The 23,734-nt window shown below is 40.4% G+C and overlaps 2 protein-coding genes across 2 annotated transcripts in view; both read left to right on the forward strand.

Annotated features, from left to right (window-relative positions):
- The window catches only part of LOC143142662 (integrin beta-like protein C), a 95,769-nt gene extending 83,873 nt beyond the window's left edge, over positions 1-11,896 (forward strand). Inside the window, exons 9-10 of the mRNA XM_076303708.1 lie at positions 6,010-6,092; positions 11,097-11,896. Of these exons, the coding sequence (XP_076159823.1) occupies positions 6,010-6,092; positions 11,097-11,171 (158 nt within the window). The 3' untranslated portion in view covers positions 11,172-11,896. The remainder of the gene's footprint in view (positions 1-6,009; positions 6,093-11,096) is intronic.
- A 5,797-nt stretch (positions 11,897-17,693) lies between these two features.
- Positions 17,694-23,734, forward strand: part of LOC143141838 (cholecystokinin receptor-like) — a 30,112-nt gene continuing 24,071 nt past the window's right edge. The window contains exons 1-2 of the mRNA XM_076302542.1: positions 17,694-17,868; positions 22,880-23,128. Of these exons, the coding sequence (XP_076158657.1) occupies positions 17,709-17,868; positions 22,880-23,128 (409 nt within the window). The 5' untranslated portion in view covers positions 17,694-17,708. The remainder of the gene's footprint in view (positions 17,869-22,879; positions 23,129-23,734) is intronic.

The following is a 23,734-nucleotide window of genomic DNA, read 5'->3' on the forward strand; positions in this document are numbered from 1 at the left end:
CCACATCGCCCTCCATTAGAAGTGCAATGAGCTGCATTGAGCATAATAAACTGCATTTAGAATTCCAAATCCATATTTCTAGATATTTTGGTAAAAGTAACTTAAAAGTAATACAATAGTAATGTAATGCCTTACAATTCAGAGACAGTAATATTATAATGTAACAAATTACTTTGACGATTTTGAAGTAACTTGCCCAACACTGCCTGTAGGTGGCATTAATTATATAGTAAGTGTACCCTGTAGCCTCGTTTTAGTTTAAACAATGGCCGCCGTGTGAATAAGGCGAATACTCCCTTTACTTTGCTGTTTGCATCTTTTTGTACATTAAAAACCAATAGGTCGCGACCGCAAAAGGGGTGCTATCTCTATAGGTAGATATGAAGAACGTATGACTTATGGCCTGAAAAAAGTTCAGTCAAACGATTTTTTTTCACTTTAATCCCTGGGTGCACCACATGAGTGGACAGTGTTTGACAGCTTGCGTGAGCCCAAGTAGCTTACTTTAAAGCGATATCGCGAGCTCCTGTCAGAATCTAGCAGTGGGCCTAACTACACACAAGCAAAAGGCTATGAAACAACATCAACAGTAGGCTAGCCTAGCCTATATACAATATCCTTGCTAATGCGCTAACTGACATTTATTTGAAATGTTATCAGCAAAGTTGTAAGGTGAAAACTTTATTTCACGGTGTACTTCGGTAAAGTTAGACAGAAATTGGCAGATTCGCAAGATTCGCGTTTTGCGGTTCAATAAATCATAGGAGAAACATTTTCATTGCACAATAGAGAGCTCTATCTAACCATAGTAAGGTAGACAACAACGCATCCCTGTGAGCATTCGGCTGTCAGCCGAGCGTCTAGGGACCGTCTACAAAGTGCAAAAACGAAAGTGGATACAAAGATACATTTAAATAGCATCACTGTTATTGAGCCTAGTGCTTCCAAAATCATAACACACAGCTACTGCTTCACTAGCAACACACTACACGTGCCAATTCCGGGAAAAACGAACTCATCCTATTTATAATATATTTTTAATGGGGGTAAAATTCAATAACTTCACTGTCATTGGACCTAGTGCTTCCAAAATCACAACAGACATCTAGGGCCTCACTAGCAACATACTACACCAGGTAATTATGGAAAAACGGACTCACCCTATTTATAATATATATTTTTATGGGGGAGAAATTCAATAGCTTCACTGTTATTCAGCCTACTGCTTCCAAAATCACAACACACATCTAGGGCCTCCCAAGCAACATACTACAGCAGCTAATTGTGGAAAAATGGACTCGCCCTATTTATAATATATTTTAAATAGGGGGAAAATTCAATAGCTTCGCTGTTATTGAGCCTACTCCTTCAAAAATCACAGCACACATCTAGAGCCTCCCAAGCAACATACTACACCTGCTAATTAGGGAAAAAATTACTTGCCTTATTTATAACATATTTTTAATGGGGGAAAAATTCAATAGCTTCGCTGTTATAAAGCCTAGTACTTCCAAAATCACTCCACACATCTAGGGCCTCACTAGCAACATACTACAGCAGCTACTTATGGAAAAATATATTTTTATTTGAACATTTTAAATAGCTTGACTATTTTTGAGTCTTGCACTTCCAAAGTCACTCCAGACATCTAGGGTCTCCATATCGTGCTACACCAGCGGCAAGGCCATCCAGGAAGAAAGACAGACCTGGCATGTTAGAGCTGGGCTGTCACAATAAAGAGACTGTAGATGTGTGTAGTACAACCGTAGGGAGACCCTTGATGTGTAGAAGGATTGTGGAAGCGCTAGACTCAATAACAGTGAAGCCATTGACATTTTCCTCTGAAAAAAATCATGAAAAATAGACCGAGCCAGATCTTGCCATACTACGAGGTGTAGTATGTTACTAGGGAGACCCTAGATTTGTGGAGTGATTTTTGAGGCACTAAATTCAATAAGAGAGAAGGTATTGAATTTATTCTCCAATACAAAATCATTAAAAATAGGCTGAGCATAATTTCCCAAAACAAGCAGGTGTAGTCTGTTGATGGAGAGTCCCTAGATGTGTGAAGTGGTTTTGGAAGCACTGGGCTTAATAACAATGAAGCTATTGAATTTTTCTGAAAAAAAAAAAATATTATAAATAGGCTGAGCCAGCTTTTCCAAAATTAGCAGGTGTAGTATGTTAAAAGGGAGGCCCTAGATGTGTGTTGTGATTTTGGAAGCACTAGGCTCAATGAGAGTGAAGCTATTGAATTTTATCCCCAATAAAAATATATTATAAATAGGCTGAGCATAATTGACCAAAACAAGAAGGTGTAGTATGTTGATAGGGAGGCAGTAGATGTGTGTAGGGATTTTGGAAGCACTATGCTCAAACAGAGTGAAGCTATTGAATTTTCCCCCCAATAAATATATACATTGTAAATAGGGCGACTCAGTTTTCCCCTAATTAACTGGTGTAGTATGTTGCTTGGGAAGCCCTACACATGTGTTGTGATTTTGGAAGCAGTAGGCTCAATAACAGCGAAGCTATTGAATTTTCCCCCCATTAAAAATATATTATAAATAGGGCGAGTCCATTTTCCCCTAATTAGCTGGTGTAGTATGTTGCTTGGGAGGCCCTCTATGTGTGTTGTGATTTTGGAAGCAGTAGGCTCAATAACAGCGAAGCTATTTAATTTCCCCCCCTATAATAATATATTATCAATAGGCTGAGCGAGCTTTTCCAAAATTAGGAGGTGTAGTATGTTAATACGGAGGCCCTCTATGTGTGTTGTGATTTTGGAAGCAGTAGGCTCAATAACAGCGAAGCTATTGCATTTTCCCCCATTAAAAATATATTATAAATAGGCCGAGTCCATTTCCCCTAATTAACTGGTGTAGTAAGTTGCTTGGGAGGCCCTACACATGTGTTGTGATTTTGGAAGCAGTAGGCTCAATAACAGCGAAGCTATTGAATTTTTCCCCCATTAAAAATATATTATAAATAGGGCGAGTCCATTTTCCCCTAATTAACTGGTGTAGTATGTTGCTTGGGAGGCCCTTGATGTGTGTTGTGATTTTGGAAGCAGTAGGCTCAATAACAGTGAAGCTATTGAATTTTACCCCCAATAAAATATTATTAATTATAATATATTATAAATAGGGTGAGTCATTTTTCCTGTTATTGGCAGGTGTAGTGTGTTTCTAGGGGAGCACTAGCTGTGTGCTATGATTTTGGTAGCTCTAGATTCAATAACAGCGAAGCTATTCAAATGTATCTTTGTGTCCACTTTCAGTTTTGCACTTTGTAGACGGTCCCTAGACGCTTGGCTGAAAGCTAACGCTCATAGGGATGCGTTTTATTAATCCACATATGTACACGGTTCTTTCGGATGAAAACTGGGTTGTAGCTTGTTGTCTACCTTATTACGGTTAGATTGGGCTCTCTATTGTGCAATGAAAACGTTTCTCCTATGATTTATTGAACCGCAAAACGCGAATCTTCCGAATCTGCCAATTTCTGTCTAACTTTACCGAAGTTCACGGTGTGTTAAACAACATAATGGCATGATATTAATCTTTCATGTGCATGAGGTCCATATAGCATCACAATGAATATGAAGATCATGTTAAAAGTTAGCTGGCAAAAACAAATATGTAGGTTACATACCTGATGTCACTGAGCTGTCAAAGAGGCTACGAAACCATCTCCGTACTAAACTCAGCTGACTGGTGTTAGCGCATAGCCATAGTTGCTGTTAAAATGCCTTCTGCTGGGAATGTTAACACTTCAACACCGACATGTAGCCTAACATGTTCAAAACTAATGCGTGTTATGGACATACAATTTCTTGAAGCATTTGGCAACACACTGAATTAACTGGAAAGTAGAGTCCCTGTTACATTAGCTTGCTTGCAAATGCTGTTGTCCATGACCTGGCAGTTTTATGGCAAGCGGTTTTAACATACCTTATGGTAAATCGCCTACACTGGGTAAACTTGAAAGCAGAGCTTACCATTGTGTGTGCATGCATGGCAAGCTGTTTTAACATTTAAATGTATTATTCATAGGAGCAATGAGATATTGATAGTAAATTGAATATAACAGTTCAATTTCATGTTCAAATTTGTCTCATCAATAAAAAAAGCAATTCATGCTTTAGACCATTTTAATTTAAAATATTTTAAAAACAAAGTACCGGTTCAGGCACCGTTTCGGCACCGGCACCGTTTTAAAAGTATCGTTTTAGCACCGGTATCGGATAAAACCCAAACGATACCCAACCCTAGTCTTATTGCACATCATTTTTTACGTCATTTTGAAGAGCCACTGCATAGGCCTACCTGTGTGTGTTGGCGTGTTGTTGCAAAATCCGTGGAGTTCACTTTATTGTTGAGGTCAGACATGTTGAGTTTTTACCCGTGTAACCTACACTGATCCAGTTCTGCCAAAGCTCTGCTTTTATCCTCACTGGTAGCTTACAGCAGTGGTTTTCAAAGTGGGGGCCGCGAGGGGGTGCCAGGGGGGCCTCAGCAAGTTGGAAGGAAAAATAGAAGAAACAAATAAATACATTTGAAAAATATAAAATATACCTATTACTATGAGTGTTGTTATACAATGCCATGATAATAATGTTAGGCATATCTTAACATTATATTTCCCATGATAATGACTGGGAATAATAGTAGCGTGATAGCTTTCATATAGAAGAAAGCCCCAAATACAATTTTTACACACTGTATGCTCCATCGCGAAGTGCTTGTTGCTAAAATAATCATTAGGATTAGCTTAATGTATTTTTACATTTGCCGTAGTATTGTCGATGGGTTTAATAACACATCAAGGGGGTCCTTGGCCAGAACCTAATGGTATTTGGAGGGCCTTGTCGTGGAAAAGTTTGTGAACCCCTGGCTTACAGTACAGTGGTGTGTGGGAGGGGGAGTGGTTAGCGGCGAAAGCCAATGTGCTTCTTTTACCGATATATTTAACGATATCTTTTGCATTTCTTATTCAAACAACGTCATTGTTTTGTTTGCAATTTGGCACTGCACTTACTCATGCCCATAGCAAGACACCTGAGTTTGAAATCAGTCTGACAAACGGTCAGCGAGATATGCGTGCCACAGACACACAGACATCCGGACACACAGACACTTCTTGCTTTATAGCCTAGATAGATTTTCCATGAAATATCCAAATTTGTAATTTTCAACATTTTATATGTTGTCTACATCCTTTTTGCAGCTAAATATGGGTTTTCGAGATTTGTAGACTTTCACATTCTGTTTTTATTTGCATTCTACACAACGTTCCAACTTTTTCTGATTTGAGGTTGTAGGCTACAACTCAATACTGTAGCTACAGTACGCTATGAATATGCTATTCAGTCGTAAATCCATTTTCTGGTCTTACTCAAACGTCACTAAAGCTGTTTTGATCCCAAAAAAATGAACATTCATTATTATCCACAAACAGACCCTAGATTGTTTTAACTTTTAATTTATTGACGACTGCACCCTAGATTGTTGTTAGACCAGAGTTTCCCTGTAAGACCATTAAGAAAATCGGAGGAACTATACACAATATCAACACATTCAAATTAAATATTGCATAGACTACATTAATTACCCATGAAATTGCAAGACCCCATAATGTGTTGGGGGGATGAGGGGGTCAGGATTGTACTTATAGCTATATTCGACTGGTTTAGAGATAGGCTTATTGCAGTTTCCTTTCTTCATATTCAGTAACATTCTCCCACAGGTCCTGGTCCAACTGGAGAGAGTATGTTTGTGTTCTAGTAGTAGTAGTAACTAAGGAGTGGAGTTTCTTTAAGGAAAAGCTATAGGTTATGTTTGTCATACGGACCACTTCAGTTATTTCATGGCAAATAATGATTCCTTTTCTGAAAACTGACTGCGGTACATACTGTAACTTTAATAACTTTAATAGCTTAAAAAAGTCTATGTGTTTTTATAGCTCATTCATCTTCGTAACAGTAAGAGTGTGTTTTTCTATTGACAGAGACTGTGGTAGGCCTGAGGATGATGGTTGAGTCTACAGATGCACTAACTGAGGCAGAAATTGAAGAAAAAGTGATTAAGCCAGTGAGTTTTTATTCTTGTCTGAACACACACACACACACACACACACACACACACACACACATACAGACTGTTTTGACAAGAAAGTTGGCCAGGGTGCATATTGATTTGAAAAACACACACACAGACTTATTTGACAAGAAAAGTTGGCCAGGGTGCATTTTTGATTTGAAAAAATGCTGGCAGCAAAAAGCAGTTGAGGGAGTCTGTTGCTGCCATAACAATGTGTGCTAATCAAGAGTTAATGATAGCTAACATGCCAAGTGACTGCAATAAAGACACTGACCAGAGAATTTGGGACACGTCCAGTTTACAGTAACTCCCTAAATGAATATGGTAATACAGTTTAAATCTTACTGTACGTCAAATAGCTCATTGTGCTCAAAGTCAAAATTAGCCTTTATATGACCATTTATTTTCAGAGAAATACAACTCTATATGCTTGGCTTCATAACTTTGTATCTCACTTTACAGCTCCTTAATAGATGTTTTTTCTGAACCGATGCTAAAAATGAACATTGGGTGATTGTGTGCAGAATATTAGGGGGGTGTGTCTGTGTTTGCTGAACATTGGGTGTATGTGAGCAGCATTAGTTGCAGTTCCATATTAGTTCTGTAAAGTGCAAGCCAAACAGATAAACCCATGTTTAGGCCATCATCATTTGATCTCTGGCTCTGTACTTTCGTGGTTTGAATCCTACCTCAAGGAGTTCAATGTGTTCTGGCTAGGACAACTACCCGCATTTCACTACCTCACCACAAGGGTGCCCTAGGGCTCAATGCTGAGGCCACCTCTTTTTGCTATTTACACCACCTCACTGGGTCCGATTATTCACCCACATGGCTTCTCATACCACTGCTATGCAGATGACACACAGCTCTATCTGCCATTCCTACCCAACAACACTTTTGGGCAGCCGTGGCCTACTGGTTAGCATTTCGGACTTGTAACCGGAGGAATGTCTGAAATGCCCCTGAGCAAGGCACCTAACCCCTTACTGCTCCCCGAGCGCCGCTGTAGCAGGCAGCTAACTGCGTCGAGATTAGTGTGTGCTTCATCTCACTGTGTGTTCACTGTGTGCTGAGTGTTTCACTAATTCACGGGTTGGGATAAATGCAGAGACCAAATTTCCCTCACGGGATCAAAAGAGTATATACACTTATACTTACTTATACTTCTGTCTTAACACGAATATCTGAATCCTTGCATTACCCTTAAGTATGCATATGTGTCATGGCGCACTGAAAGTGAACAAGTGTAGGCCTCATTGGCTATCACTCTGACTGATCAGAGGTAGCCGTGGAACACATGATCTCCATATTCAAGTAGGCTATACATAATTATGAAAGAAGAGTTTCAGCTTGAATTCAAAGTATCATTTCAAATTATTCAATAGGCTACATTTAAACTATACGATGCTTGATAGCAGCACCAAACAATTACTAAAGCCTTTGTGTAAAGAGCTAAATTACCTATATTGTGGTGGACCTTAATGTAAATTATTCCAGTTATCACTATAGGACAACTGAAACAACACAAAATAAATAGGGCAACTTTGTTGCCTGTTGCTGGAAATATTTTATTCCTGTAGTGTAGGCTATACTACCTACCTACATTGCTGGTACATTTTATAACAGTGCAGCAAAATTAACTAATTCCCTTTAATGTCTTCCAGTAGCCTATCGTATAGGTTATATATAGCTTAGTTGGCTTGTGCATGAATATGACTTGATGTTTTGTAGCCTACATTTCCATCTACAGTCTTTTAGTCCATCTTTACCAAGAGAACCCTTCCAGGATAGACCCTTTTCGACGGTCTAGGCCTACTTTGAGAGACCAACCACCACTCATGCCATCAGTGTTGAATTTTGGACCACTGCCATATCATTACATCGTCACAATTAATAAGTTATCATAATCATCATCGTCAGCATGACAAGTCACACATAGCCTACTGTACCTGCTCCATCACTGAGTTCTTGTTATCATGTAGCCTCAATAGGCTACACTCTCCACCACCTGCTCACTGTCCCTCTGTTCTGTATGCTTGCTTATAATGCAGGGCAATATGTAGCAAAAACATTGTTTGGAACATTTCATATAGATTTTTACAAATTATGTTTTTTCACTTCTTCAGACCCTATAGTTTGCAAAACCTATCTGTTTCCAATTTTTTCCCAGACTGCACAGGTCCAAAATCCAAAATGGCGGATATGGTATATGGTATTATCATTATATATGTAACCTGCGTTGTGTTGAACCTGCACGATTCAGCCCTGCACACGCCCGGACTCAAACCCGCGAACAGCAGCACCTCGGATCGGGAGGCGAGCGCGCTAACAATTGAGCCAATAGTCCAGGCTACTGGCTCGCATGCCAGCAGCACTCTTGAGGCGTCGGGGAGTGAGGTTTACCAACGTTCCACAAACACAGCTAAGCTAGCTGGCATCCGTTACATATACATACATTTTCTAATAAAATGGAATGACTTAGGTAATAAATATGACCATGGGTGACATGAGATGTCATGATTATCAACCAGTGATGGGTGTAACCACCATTATGCTATTTATTGGCATACCCGGAAAAACACATTGACTGATTAAAAGTTTCCTTCACATACCCTAATAATCATTTGAATTAAAGTAATGTTCTGCACTCACCACAATAGAAGATTAGAGTAGATTAGATTCAACTTTATTGTCATTGCAGAGTACAAGTATGAAGACAACAAAATGTGGTTTGCGTCTAACTTGTGCAAAAAAGGAGGCCCTTGAGTCGTGGATCTGCTTGAGGTTTCATCCTATGTTTCTCCAATTCTTGGGGGTTTTCCTCGCCCCTGTCTGAATGTTTAACACTCTGTAAAGCGCCATGAGACATGTGTAATGTTTTGATGCTCTATAAGTGAAATTAAATTGAAATTGAAATTCTGAGAGCACACAGGCAAGCAAATGTTTGGGCACAAGCTACAGTGCCTGCTCCAAAGATTCTTGACTCACTATCACTGGGATGGAGACAAATTGTTGATTGGGCAATGGGCTCCTTTCTGTCAAAACTTCCACCAGAGGCTAGAACTTGTGAAGTGTTGTTGTCTTGCCAGCCAATGCAGTAGAAGGTGTTCTTGCAAGAGTAACAACTTACCATTCACGCAACTTTGCAGGTGTGAAGGCTCTGAGGAGATGTGCACCAATATTAAAAAGACAGTGACAGTGGTGAGGATAAATACTTGAGTGACAATGACAATGTTTTGTTGAACTCTTCAATAATGAAACAAAATGCAGATTTTTTTCATTTTTTTTATTTTTTTTTCCATTTTGTCTCCAAATTTTTTGGCAAATTATGAAATACCTCTTTTGAAAATAGTCTGTATCTCACTTCTCTACATTATTAGGTGTATATTTATCAAAAAGTTGACCACTTTAAGCCTTTATATTATTTTTCCGCATATATTGTCCGCCATCTTGAATTTTGGCAGTGAAAATGAAGAAAAAATTGGAAACAGGTTGTTTTGTATTCAATGGGGTCCTAGCAAGCAAAAAAATCACCAGTTGCAAAAATCTATCTCCTTGTTCAAATTCAACAAACTTCAACATGTTGCTGACATAGGCTAGCCTACATGCAATATTGTATTGTATGCCAGATGGCCAGTCCGCCCCTGTTCATGGATGAAGGCACGTCACCTTCGGCTGAACCTCCCAAAGACCAAACTGCTTGTCCTCCCAGCCAAAGCAACTATACCACATGACATTAACATCAAAACTGACTCCCTATCTCTTGCCCCTGCCTTCTTTGATCACATTGCCTCAGTTGCTTGGTCATGCTGCTTCGCTCTCTACAACATAAGAAAAATCAGGTTGTACCTGACTCAATACGCTACCATAGTGCCATATGGTCATCTCGCGACTCAAATACTGTAACGCCCTTCTGATGGGCCTCCCAGCCTGCACTGTGAAACCCTTTCAGATGATCTAGAACATGGCAGCAGTTCCTACCAGAGCAGAGGCATCCCTCTCTATCTTCAAAAACCTCTGAAGACCCTTCTGAGAGTACTTCCTCTCTTAGCACTACTTAGCCTACAGCTGCTGAACATGCTTAATCTAGCACTTACCACTACGCACCTTCCTCCATTCTGACTATCCCTCTTCTCCCTCCCTTAACTTAGCTTGAGCTGTTCTATGTGAATAGTACTTATTGCTAGCCTAGAAATCTAGACACACCCTAGCGACAGCAAATGTGGGTGTGGCTCGTCAGGCTAACTTATTGCCGCACTAACTTATTGTACCTTGATTGTTGCTTTGGATAAAAGTGTGAGATAAATTACTAAATGTAAATGTGTGACAGATGTCAAGTGTCGGACACATGAGTAACACTGTGAGGAACGTGGACTGTTTGCATACCAAACATCCTGCATGAGTCTGAAGTTAATTACTGAGAGAAGCTAGTCTGATGTTGCCAAAATGGCTTAAGGAAACTTTTCTGAAAGTAGGTATACTCTGTAGTTCAATTCTCATACTCAAAATAAGGGTTAGGTGTCAGTGGTGACCTACCAAGAGCTTCTATTTAGTGTACCATACCACCATGGTATGTCTGTCAACCAGGGATGGATTACTGCACGGGCCTACTGGGCCCAGGCCCAAGGGGTCAGGGGGCCCTGAAGCCCAAGCCATTGAATGGAATCATTGGCTCAATATCAACACATCAGGATGTAGGCTATGAATCTGATTGAATTAAAGTATAGGCCATCCCCAAAATGCACCAGAATACAGGAAATCACATCAAACAAATTAAAAACACACATATGCGACAATTAGTGGGGGGCCCTTAATACATCTGGGCCCAGGGGCCCGAAAGTTCATTCATTTCTTTCACATTTCTTACAACATAAATAATACATTCATTGCATAGTGATATCAGAAATGAGCCATAGCATATTAAGCATCGTGATGTCAGAAATCATAGTCTGTTGCATGTTACATTTGATAATTCCATATTGCTTCTTTAAACAGTTTCAAGAGGAGCTTATCCGAAATGGTCTACCCAACACCACCACTCTGAGTCTGAGACGAGTGTACAGCCTGTGAGGAAGTGCTATGGAAGCATTTAAATAAATAGGTGCACTCCTTTGGGTTTTATAACTTTATAAGCACTGTTTAATTTTAGGAATGTATGTAGCCAGCAATCAGGAGCTGGTGCCCAGCTACTGAAAACTATCTGCTGATTTCTTCTGTTGTACAAAATGTCAGGATCTGGACTGGACTAAGGATTTTGTGCCACCCTGGTGGCCATTTTGTGTAGTGTCCTGTGTTTTGGTCTTGCCTGTTCCCCATGTGCTTTGTGTTTACCTGCCTGTCACCTGTCTTTGTCTCCGCCCCATCTCCTTATTTGGTCTGTGCTTCCTGTCTTGTTAGTTTTCCCTCCGTTTCTGCCTCCTCACCTGTTCCCTGTTATTGTCTCGTTGGTCCGTAACTCTGCCTGGTGGAGTCTTGCATTTGGGTCCTCCTGCACAACCCTGACACAAAATGAATCAAGTGTGAGCCCGTATAAAAGAGAAATGCGGTTTGTATGCAGCGATATGTCTTCCTTGTTTAAATCGGGCAAAATGACATATGTTTCAAGACCAATACATATCTGTTAAACAATAAAAAGGCAGCCTATGGCCACTTTCATAAGGCACACATCTTATAGTGGATTTGTGGGTCATATAAGGATAATATAAACATTATTTCATGTAAAAGGTATGTGGTAATTTAAGATATTAATGAGATACTGTAGAAAATGAATATGAAATGTACCAGTTTGGGGGTAAATCCATGTATTATTCATATTAAAGTCATATATGATTATTCCCATTAAAGTCATATATGATTTCTTCACATTTTCTGTCCTTTGTTTATATGGAAAGTTGAGTGTTTTCTGTTCATTTACTATCTTCATGTTTCCACCTAATCAGAGATTATACTATTATTACATTCTCACATACACTTATTATATAATATTTCAGTTTAACACAAAACATGCTAATGATGTGATGAAACCGAAACACGTTTTTCAGAGTGCACTGGTGTTTTGAGTGAGTTAAAGGTTTTAACAATGGATGGAAACTAGAGGCAGAGGGGGAAAAGCATATTCATTCAAGCATATTGTGTACATTTCATCAGAATAGTGTCGCCTCAAATCGAACACCAACTCTGTGCACTTAATGGAAATGACGCTCGCAACATTAAAAAATAATTGGTGTCCTCTATTAGGCAGTGACATGGTAGTATAGGGGAGAACGGGGTAAGGTGAGCCATTTTTTACATTCTTCGTCATTCTCTTGTCAAAGAGGCTTTGTTTTGTAATCTTCACACCAAATAAATATTTAGTGTTCTTCTACTTCTGTAACCAACAACTCTTTGATAACTTATAAGGGTAAATATTTGTTGTAAATATTTGGTGGCACATCTTACCCCATAACCACCATCACCACCGCTTCTCAGAACAAGCTAGGGCAACACTTATTATTTCGTTTAGGCTCAACTTACCCCATTTTTCACTACTGTGTCAAAACATGAACAGTTTTTGTTCTAACTTGCTTGTACATCTGTAGAGTATGTTTTCCACTACTACTGAGGGGTATTCCAGAAAGGAGGTTTAACAAACACTGAGATAAAACTTAACCTCTGGGTTGTCTGAACCTGTGGCGACTAAACCCGAGCTGTCGGTTCCAAAACACCAGTTACCAGTTAGTTCAATCAACCCTGTGTTAGATAACCTAGAGTTGTGCGCGTTCACGGCGAACTTATAAAGGCATCATCTACTGAGAGTCGAAACCATGAGTGAAACCGGCGAAAGGAATTGAGCACCGTATTTTTTAGAGGCGTAGTCGAGCCTTACGAGGAGGAGAGAACTGTAATAACAAAAAAAGAGCAATACTTAAGCGCCTGCGTCCGAGACCTTGCTTGGCAGAGAATAGCCTAACTTACCGTGTAAAAGCGTATGTTTAAGATAGCCTATTTAATGTCAAAAGAACAATTAAATAATTCACTGGACATCACGTATTGTATTGACTGCTTTGAATGATGCTTTCTTAAACTAGCCTAGTTGTCACAGATTGAGTGGGCCATAGAATTCTTTGAGAATCCCAAATGTAATTTTCTATTTTAAGGCGGGTCCTGCAGCTGTGGGCCAAGTTAAACTTTTGCGCTCCATCATCGGAAGGGTGAATGTCGGAAGGCATGGGTAGCCTATTGGACACATTTCGGTGCACATTTGGAAAATTTAATAAGTGATGCTGACCTGCCAGTTGGTGAAACTACACTTTAATGATCCTCGTGGGTTTGTGTCCAGGAAAACGAATGAAGTTGCGCAAGAACTGCTTTAGCGCAAGGCAAACTTTACGCACCGACCGACAGCTTGCCGATATGCTCTGCGTGTCCAACACTACAAAAACTCCCAGTCGGAGAGCGTGTGTAGTCTATTTAAAAAATATTTTATCCCAAATGCCATCAGCATTCTTAACCAAACTTAGTGACAACATGCATACCTGGCTGAGCTGTACAGCTATATTTAAACTTATTTATACATTTTCTATAGGCTATGTTTCCCCTTTTTTGTACTGTACTTGTTTTAATTAGCCTATATCTTCAATGTGTCTGAGATGTTGTTTGTCCATCTGTCTGGTGAGCCAAACACAAATGTCCATATGGTGTAGGCTAGCTAGCCTACATTAAAGATTTATTTTATTCTATTCTAATCCACCATGCGTAATGTAGGGATGGAGAATGCTTTTCAAGTAGCCTATATTTAGGATTCAGCTGAAAAACTCTAGCGCTCTTGAAAAACTTGTTTGGAAAAGAATGGATAGGCTATCATGTGATGTCGTGGTCTTATCGCCCTCTCACGGTGAATTGCACGGATGAATATTACATAATTGTGTGCTTCTTTGTCAATCGGACCTTCGTCGAAATGAAACGCCATTGCGTGACAAGTGTACAAATAGCGGCCTGATTGAACATGCACTAAAATAACCGAACATAATTCAACATAACCTGAACAAAACCTACCCCCTACCAGGTTAAGTTCAGAGCCTATGTTACCATAGTTACTTACATAGCCTGATCATTTTTGAGCTTTCTGGAACTGAAATCCCAGGTTTACCGTTTACTCTGGGTTTACATACCCAGTTCAGTTCAGAGCCTATGTTACCATAGATACTTACATAGCCTGATCATTTTTGAGCTTTCTGGAACTGAAATCCCAGTTTTACCGCTAACTCTGGGTTAACATACCCAGTTAAGCCAGTAAACCTGCTTTCTGGAATACCCCCCTGCTCCAGCTTCCTCGTGATTATCACAAGTTTGAAAAAGGCTCCATCCCCTTCCGCTATGTAGCCAAGATGGCGTCCTTTGAGGGGGTGTCCACTGTTCTACAATCAGGCTGTTTCACGAAGTCAGGGATCCTTCAAGGCTGCTATTTGAAGGATGTTATGTTATCGAGTCCCGCCAAAGTACTGTTCCAATATTCAAGTCAAGTCAAGTCACATTTATTTATAAAGCACTTTAAAAACAACAACAACAGCTGACCAAAGTGCTGGACAGGCAAGTTAATACGACTTGATAGACAACAAAAAAGACAACAAAAAGTGAGGATAACAGTATTTACAAGCAAACAAACAAACAAATAAATAAGATAATCAGGCTGTGTTAAACGCCAGGGCATAAAAATGTTTTTTTTTTAGGTGAGATTTAAAAACACTCACGGAGGGAGCCAGGCATATATGTAGGGGCAGCTCCAGAGCTTCGGTGCAATCACGCAAAAGCCCAGTCCCCTCTGCTCTTTAACCTAGAACGAGGCACAACCAGCCAGAGTTGTCAAGCTTCCATCAAAGTCTATCATATTCTAGCTAGGACAAAGTCCTTCGTTTTGTAGAATTTTTGAGAATGCATGTGTGTATCCTCAGTGTGCTCAGTGTGCCCAACAACAGCTGACCAAAGTGCTGGACAGCAGATTCTCTGTGGCCACCATAGTCGATTGATTGAGGAGAACAGGTAATTGGTTGTTTTTGGTCATTAAAGGTTACTGTAAATGTCCATATATCAAGGCCAGGGGGGTCCGCATTCTCCCCCGGAATGACCCTTTTTATGAAAAGAGAAGGATGGAGAAGAAGCAACTTCACACAGGGGCTTGGGCTTTAGGGCCCTCTGAGCTCTTGGGCCCTTTACGCCCATTCAGTACCTGGACCTGTGGTATGACTCTATTTGTCTCCAAAATGTATATTTTAAAATAAATTACAAACTAGAGTATCTTTGTTAATCTCTATATTACACAGAATACAGTGGTTCTTTGACTTATTACTTACACCTGAAGATTGTTTTTAAAACTAAGGCTTAGACTCATAGCCTAATAAGATTTTTTCTTTTAATTTAGATTTTATTAAGCTGGCGGCCAATCACACAATTTTAACATAGTTTGAAAGGGACATGATTCAGGAATAGGCTACTAAGACGGCCCCTCTTCTGTCTGACTCACCTCATGTCACCCCATGTATTATAGACTGGTTTCTGACAGAAATGGCGTTTTGTGCCAACATGTAGAAACACTAGGACTACTACACCCTTTAATTGGTGAATGGAGGTGCAATTGCCTTTCTTTGGTCATTGTCCGTGATTCACATTAACTGTAGGCTATCACCGCCAGTGCATTGTAAACGTTTTTTCCAACTTGTGTTCCATCGCCACATTTTATATAATAACTAACACGTAAGATGCAACAACCATTTCTAAGAGGCCTATAAACAGGGTCATTTCTGACAGTATTACTAGCATATGAATGCATTATTTATGTTGTAAGACGTAAAAGAAATGAATCAAAATGACACAGGCTTGCACAAATTCATCATTCAAAATAAAAGGGCACTACGTTTCACTTTGGCTATCATTGCGAGAATAGGCTACATTTTGGTCATATTTGAATATTGTATGGTGACTACGGCCCTGCCATATATCACTTTGCCCATATGAGACTTGAGAGGAAATGATCACTTGGTGAAAGCAATTTGCCATGAGTGCCAGTTGGGTTGGTAAATGATACCCAAGGCTGTAGTTGGGCTGTAGGCTGCTTGAGGATGTCCTGGGATATTGTTGCCATTCATAGAGTGCCTCTTGTCCAATCAGATATGAATACAATGTTTGACCGGAACTAACTGTTGTATCATTTTAAAGTGCTTATTCCCTTTTGTAGAATTGCGAGACTGCCACATGAGAGCAGAAGGACTCCAATGTTCCCCTTACAGCAAGGGGCTGTAGTTGACGTGGTCCTTCAAAGTTGTTGAAGACAATGCAAATTTTGAAGGCATCAACAGTGTCAGCCTTTCCACCATTGTCCGTGCCCTTAATTGTTGCACGTTAAGCAAGTGTACAGGTTATCCTTTCAGCACAACTAAGAAAGGGTCAAAGGTCAATTATTTCTGTGTGTGCAAGTACGTAACTGTTCATTCGAACAGACAGTGCTGTGCCATACTAATGCAAAGCTGCATTACAATGTCATATATAAAATCAGGAGTGCATACCCTCTGCAGCACAGACCTTTCTTTCTGTAACACTTACAAAACTACATGTTTCATATGTGTGGAGTGTTTACATTGGATGCCATGGAAAGACCCATAGATGTAAACTTTTGTGGATGAAGATGGGTTCACGCTGACAAAGAAGAAAAGGAAAGGCCAGAACATACTTAGCCAACAGGTCACTGTGGATATGTTTGGGCAGGCTCAATACCAGGCAGAGCATCCTGTCAGTTTGAGATGTCAGTTTTCACTGTATCATGATACTGCAGTGGCTCTAACAGTGATTCATAAACGTTTGCCTTCCACCACTTCTTCTGCAGGGTGGTGAAAGGTATATTACCAAAACCCTACACTATAGAAAATCTCCTATAGACTCTGGGATTGGCCTGTCAATAGTTGGAAACACTATTTTTAGTAGTTTGGCCAAATAGGCTAAGATCTGACAACACTATTTAATTTTGAGCACAGATTAAACTGTTTTGAGACAGTTGTTTAATATTGCAAGAGTCCGCTCGGTTAGTGAACATAGTTTGAAAATTGGTAGGTGTTTTGGTAGGTAGACAGTTTTGAAAAATGCATAAAGGAAATGTGCCTGGGCTGGAAATTGTGGAAATTATAAAACATCAACATCAATTTGGCTGGAACACAATTTCTCCACCGGGGGGCGGTGGAGTTCCCTAAGAGTCAGAGCTGGGTCTGGTAAGAGGAGGACCACAACCGAAAGAGAAGAGGAGTTTAAAAGCCCTGTTTTCGCTCGTGACTGCCAGTGACTGGATCTTTAGTTCGGACTAGTGTGCGTGCACACGGCCGCATACTTCAGCAGTACAGTGTTTCTGACAGGAGACACAATTAGCCAACGCCTGGGCTGTTTATGGGGACTCTGTCCAACTAGGTGTAGCAATTAGCTGAAGTCTGTCTTTTATCTTTGAGTGAGCAATGTTATGAGGTTTTAATGCATTCATCTTTCTGCATCACGCAGCGCTGTTTGCCTGCATTCTATTTCAAAATGATAGGTCAGTGTTTCTGTTCAGTGTAACCTAATATCCCGAGGTCATCCAGGGTGCATTGTAAAATGGATTTTCTACAGTTAAACGTAACTTCATCAACACTACTGGAGTTTATCAAAACCCAAATCAATGGCTCTGAACAAGCCATAAAGGCATCAGTGGAAGTTAACAACGCCACCTGTTGCAATGCATCGGTCATCCCGCGTCCCCGAGCAGGGCAGAAAGGTGAGTTTCTGGAAAATACAGTTGGCTGTGTGAATTACTGAAGTATGCGATTTCATTTATAAAGCATGTGTTGTTCTCGTCGTCGTTTTTGTTTTGCATGGACACAGGAGGAACTGTAGCCTGTAGTTGCGGATCTCAGTGCGATGGATGCGTGGAACCCCGCATCATCATTAGTTCGCAGCATGAGTTTAGGGCCATAGTAGAGCGTCTTTGTTGCTCCCCGAAATCCGATTTATTGTGAGCTCATAACACAAATAGTATGTTAGACAATAAACTAATGCACCCCATAGACGTTACGTGCGTAAAGATGCGCAATGTACAGAGAATTGCGGCTAATTAAAGCTTTAATATGCTTTGCTTGATGAACACAGTGGTTAATAAAAGCACTATCAAGGGCGCTGAACATAAGAAATGCTTCATTATGTATTCATAATTATTTCTTTCTCTTGATTATACCCCTGGCTAAAAATATAACCTATGCCACCAGACTTCAAAATGATATGCCACATGCCCATTTTATTGTCGGAATGCCATACCCAAGATTTGCAACCTGTGATTGTTAAGCATGTATTTTAACTGAAGATGTTCGTGAATTGAGGCAGTTAGATCGAACCGACAGAGTAGGCTATTGCTGAAACGTAGCACACCCAGCACGTTGTGCATCTTACATCGTCTCTCTTGGTTTGGACGCATTATTTGTGTTCCACACCTGAGGAACCATGCAGAATAAAAACATCCATTACTACAGAAGCTACAAAGAAAGATGACACATAGGTCCATTGTTTCACTAATAAAGGAATAAAACAAACAATTGTATATCTAACTCCTACAGTTTGAAGCAAAGCAATTGCTGATGTTAAATTGCGAAGGCTACAGAAATTGACAATATACCCTGCTTACATCTATACATATATAAAAACATCAGCAATAATGTTTGTACTATCGGATCATATAAATGATTTAGCTATATTTAAGTAGAATTCACTAATACTTGTGAAATAAGTCTTTTAGTTTCTGTTTGCAGCCAGTAATATTGAGTGTGTTTGAATTTGCCCATCTTGTACATGTGTCCTTTCCATTGATAATAAATAAAATAAATAAAAGTGTTAGAGCAAACTTCAACTTCATTTTCTAAGCTATTTTGCATTTACCTTAGGTATCCTCTACATAATAAGAGACTTTCCCTTGCAGTTAAGGGTACATTTGGTTTAGCATGATTTGTTTCATACATCAAAATTCTTACAGCTCAGTTTTTTTCCAGTATGATTTCAGCTTTCGTTTCTACCTTCCCATATTCGAAAATGCATCGTCTACATGGCAAAATGGATGAGCTAAAATATGGAAAATATGTGGACTGAAGAGTCTTTTAGATAATAAAAAAACTTTGAAGTTCGCTTATGACATGGCAGAGTCAGATTAAATTTTATCACTAAATTAATCTATAGCCTACTCTCCGAGGTTAATCTTTAAAGCTTTTCTCCTTATGATTAAACTGTGCAGAGCCTTCCCCAGAAGCTTCGAAGCCCTGCCGGAGTTTTTGTATTTGTATGACAAGAGACTGCAAATGCCACTCGCTGTCCCCTGTTGCAATTTTGCGTCCAGTGATGCGAAACGAAACAACTACGGGACGACGGACTTTGGTCCAGAGTGTCGATTTCGTTATCCGACCAGAATACGTTTTTTTCCTGTCAGACTTGCAGGCCAGATCCTCTTTAGGTAGGCTATCCTGGCTGCACGTTTCGGAAAAAAGGCGTTTTTGTAGACGGACAAGACTATTTTCTCTCCATATCAGTCAACTACAAAACACTATAGCCACCACCCAGTAGTCTATTGATGCTGCTGGTAGGGTTCCATTATATTGTTTGCTCGTGTGCAAGAGGTTATAGGGCAGGCAATATGATTAGACCAATAGTTGCGACGCTGGCTTGTCAGCCTCAGGCCCGTGACTCACGTAGAAAAATGAGTCTCTTTGGTGAGAAGGTCCAAGTCTCTTGGAGTAATAAAGGTCTGTTGGTGTGCCTTGAAGCCAGAAGCTGTTGGTTTCCCCATCTATCCATCTCTTGTTCTCACTCTCTCTATTTCTCTCCCTTTATTTTATTCTCTCTATTCCTTCCTGTGCAGTGCTGTCATAAATATCTTTGGGGAATGTGAAGAACTATATATGCCAACATCTTCATCTATGACCCTGCTGTCAGATTTGTAGAAAGCAAGCAGCAATATCCATGCCATAAGTCTATTTTAGCCTCCAAATGACACTGGTCTGGAGCATTTTGTCATCCCCAAGACATGGTTCATGGGTGCTTACTGATACTTTCTGTCATGCCGTGCCATACATTTGCCTATTGTGTGACTTGATGGATCACATGGATGTGCTGCTGGAGGCATTGCCTTGTCCTAATTATGACCCTCCTGTGTGGGACCAAGCAGTAAACAGACGGGTTTATCATGGGTAATGTGACCAGACTGAACCCACAGGAGACATGCAGCCTGCAGGAAAGCAAAAAATAGTATTTTATAAATACTTAGTTTATTGTGTGGCACGCAATACTGTTTTAAACATATACTCATAACAGTGCACTATACTAAGGTTGTTGTCCATTGCAGATCAAGATCAGCTCACTGACCAAGTGTGTGTGTGTAGGAATGTGTGCACACTACACCTGGACGGGTAAAATGCAGAGAGCCAATTTCCTCACAGGCCCACCCCCTTCCCCTTTATATTATATTAAATGAACCGAAACACTTAATCAGTGAGACACAGTCAAAGAAGAAAGTTCCAACCTGCACTGCACCCACTGTCAAAATAAAGCTTCTAAAATAAAGTAGCACTTAATTGGCTCAGACTCTGTTTTCACTGAGATCTCTGTCACCTGTCACTTGCGTGGAACAGAGATTCGTAAACATATCAGCTTAGATTAATGAGGCTGTTTGTTGGCAAAGTCACGGAAGTCGGTTGGACATGGCACTCGTTTGTTTTGTCCAGAACACAGAGATACGGTCATTAATCACAGCCACAGTTGGTGTGTCTGGGTGGCGAGCCTGTCAGGAAGCAGAGGTCTGATTGGCAGCTACCGCCACAGTCCAGAGATTTAAACCCTCAGTAATCACTCTATGGTTGTTAGGAAGCTTTTTGCTGATCTGCCAGTGTGTGTCCATGTGTGTGTGTGTGTGTGTGTGTGTGTTTGGCTACATTTGCAGTGTAAGGGACAGTGTATATTTGTTTGATGTTGAGTTTGATGTGTTCTGATGTGTGCTACTGTATATTGTGATGTATGGGAGTCACAATCTGTACTGTATGTCTGAGTGAAGATAAGGAGTGGTAGTATTTGTGTCAGCTTGTGCATGGATGGTTATGCATGTGTGTGTGTGTCTGCACTGTTTCACCCTCAGGTAGGACATAGCATTGACAATGAAGGGAGACTTCTGTCAACCTGCTGTCAGGATGGCTTAGGCTCATTCACAGACCCCTTCCTCCAGCCACACACACACATACAGAGAGAGAGAGAGAGAGAGAGAGAGAGAGAGAGAGAACAGACATGAACAGACAGCCCCGAGTGGCAGCTCAGAGTCACAGCTTTTCTGCAGGTCTAGGTTGAGAAGACATGAAGGGGAGGACCGCACCGTACTTCCCTTAAAAGCCTAATGTGTCTACAGCATTGTGACAGCTGTTTTGACCTGTGATGCTGCCTTCCGGTGGCAAAGAATCAGTGGGCATAGTGTGTTTTTGTTTATAGATGATCTTTGCAATATCATGAGTTTCAGACAGACAGACAAACAGATTTGAATGCACAGCAAGTCCAATGGGATCCTGCGAGACACATTCTTGGCTATGTTATGTCACAACAGGAGATGACACCAACGGCACCAGCACTCCTGCAAATCAAGCAGAAGCATTCCCATCACTGAAACTAGGGCTGGGGGATATATCAATATAAAAGATATATCGATATATTTTAAAATGCGATATGGAATTATACCATATCGCATATATATCGATATAGTTCAAATTTGCGCCGTGATCCTTGCTCCACGCAAGCCGCTGACCGGAGCTCTCTGCACTGCTCCCCTCTCTGCACTGCTGTGAAACTGCACGCTACTTTTCTCATATAAATATATTTATTTCAGAAAAAGATTGGCCTATTTTATTTTATAGGCTATTTTTATTTAAGATATTTTTTTATTTAAATGTGCACCTTGCGGAGCTTTGATTTTAAAAAAAGGCACTCCAGTTTTATGTTTACATTTTATTGTTATTTGAGTAGTGAGTTTTCAATAAAACTACTCATATTTGACTGAACAATTCATTTTACAGCTCTAACTTTGCGGAAAAAATATCGGGATATATATCGTATATCGATATTCAACCTAAATATATCGGAATATGACTTTTGGTCCATATCGCCCAGCCCTAACTGAAACCTTATTTTTCATTTATCGGATGGAAAAGTGACACCTCAATGTTGCATTGATCTCTCCAAGGTGGTCCTAGTCAATGATGTATTAATCTCGGTGTAGACACATGGTTGTTGGTCACAGAGGCTGAGACTAATTGGACTGAAGATATGAGACCACTTCCTTCTTCTTGTAATCCTTCCTGCTGACAAGTGTATCAATTAAACAAGATTGGAACAAACGTGTTCATCAATAATTTCTATTGATTTCCCTCCCTGCCCCTCTCTCTTGCCTTCCCTCTTCCTCTTGCTCTTTCTTGTCTTCTTTGTGTTACCCTCAATCCCTCTGCTTTTGATCTCCTCTGCTCTCCTCTTATCTCCTTCTCTTCATCCCTTTTGTCCTCGTCTTTTTCTTCCACATACACCCATCTCTCTCTCTCCTCTTTACCTCTCTTCTCAATCCTGTTTCTTCCACCCTCCTCCTTTGTTTCTACTTTTACTCTTTTCTTTTCTCCCCCTATCTTTCTGCCCTCCTCCTTTCCCCTCTCTACCTCCATTCATCCTTCATTCCACCTCTCTCCCTTCCCTCTCTCTCTCTCCCTCTTCCTCTTCCTCCTCAGAGATGGACTCGGTGCGCATCCTGCTCTACACGCTCATCTTCCTCCTCAGCGTCTTCGGGAACCTGCTTATCATCGCCGTGCTGACACTCAACAAGCGCATGCGCACCGTCACCAACTGCTTCCTGCTCTCGCTGGCCGTCAGTGACCTCATGCTGGCCGTCTTCTGCATGCCCTTCACCCTCATCCCCAACTTGCTCCAAGACTTCATCTTCGGCGCTGCCATGTGCAAGATCGTCACCTACTTCATGGGTATGGACATTGGACACTCTACTGCTATTGTTACCTGTTCTTAAAGTGTAATATTTGAAGAGTTTGGTTCCAAAATGCTATATCTTCCATTTTAATGAATTTTCATAAAGCTTTTTTTTTACATTTTGTTTTCCAGGTAATTTCAGTAGAACTGTAATTGGGTATTGTTGTTTGAATTATCTTTACTCAATCAAAACGACACAATTGCAATTGTATTGATATTACCTGAAATACACAAATAAATTATATGAATCTTTTGTTTAAAAATGGAGATATAGCGTTTTGGAACCAAACTCTTCATTTGATCATTTTACCCTCTTTTCTGTGATGTCCCAGACCATAGGGGAAATTAGCACTTTTCTGGAGAGTTGCATGCATGCTCCTGCCCTGTGTATTTTCTATCTTTCTCTTGACGATCCCAGCCACATCAGTCAAATGTGTGGAGCTAATCCCAAGTAGTAGCACAATGAGTTCAGTTAGGTGAGATGGAAACCCAGAGAGGAGGGGCCAGAGGCAGGGTTGAAAGCCAGTAGTGTAGTAGAGCATAGAATTGGGTGTAAAAGTGGGTTGGAAGAGTCTTTTCAAAGGCCAGGCACCTCCTTACTG

The sequence above is a fragment of the Alosa pseudoharengus genome, unplaced genomic scaffold (assembly GCF_046254945.1).
Source record: "Alosa pseudoharengus isolate Yale_2024_CS ecotype anadromous, Long Island Sound unplaced genomic scaffold, YU_APseudo_1.1 YU_APseudo_1.1_scf_24, whole genome shotgun sequence".
Lineage (NCBI taxonomy): Eukaryota > Metazoa > Chordata > Actinopteri > Clupeiformes > Clupeidae > Alosa > Alosa pseudoharengus.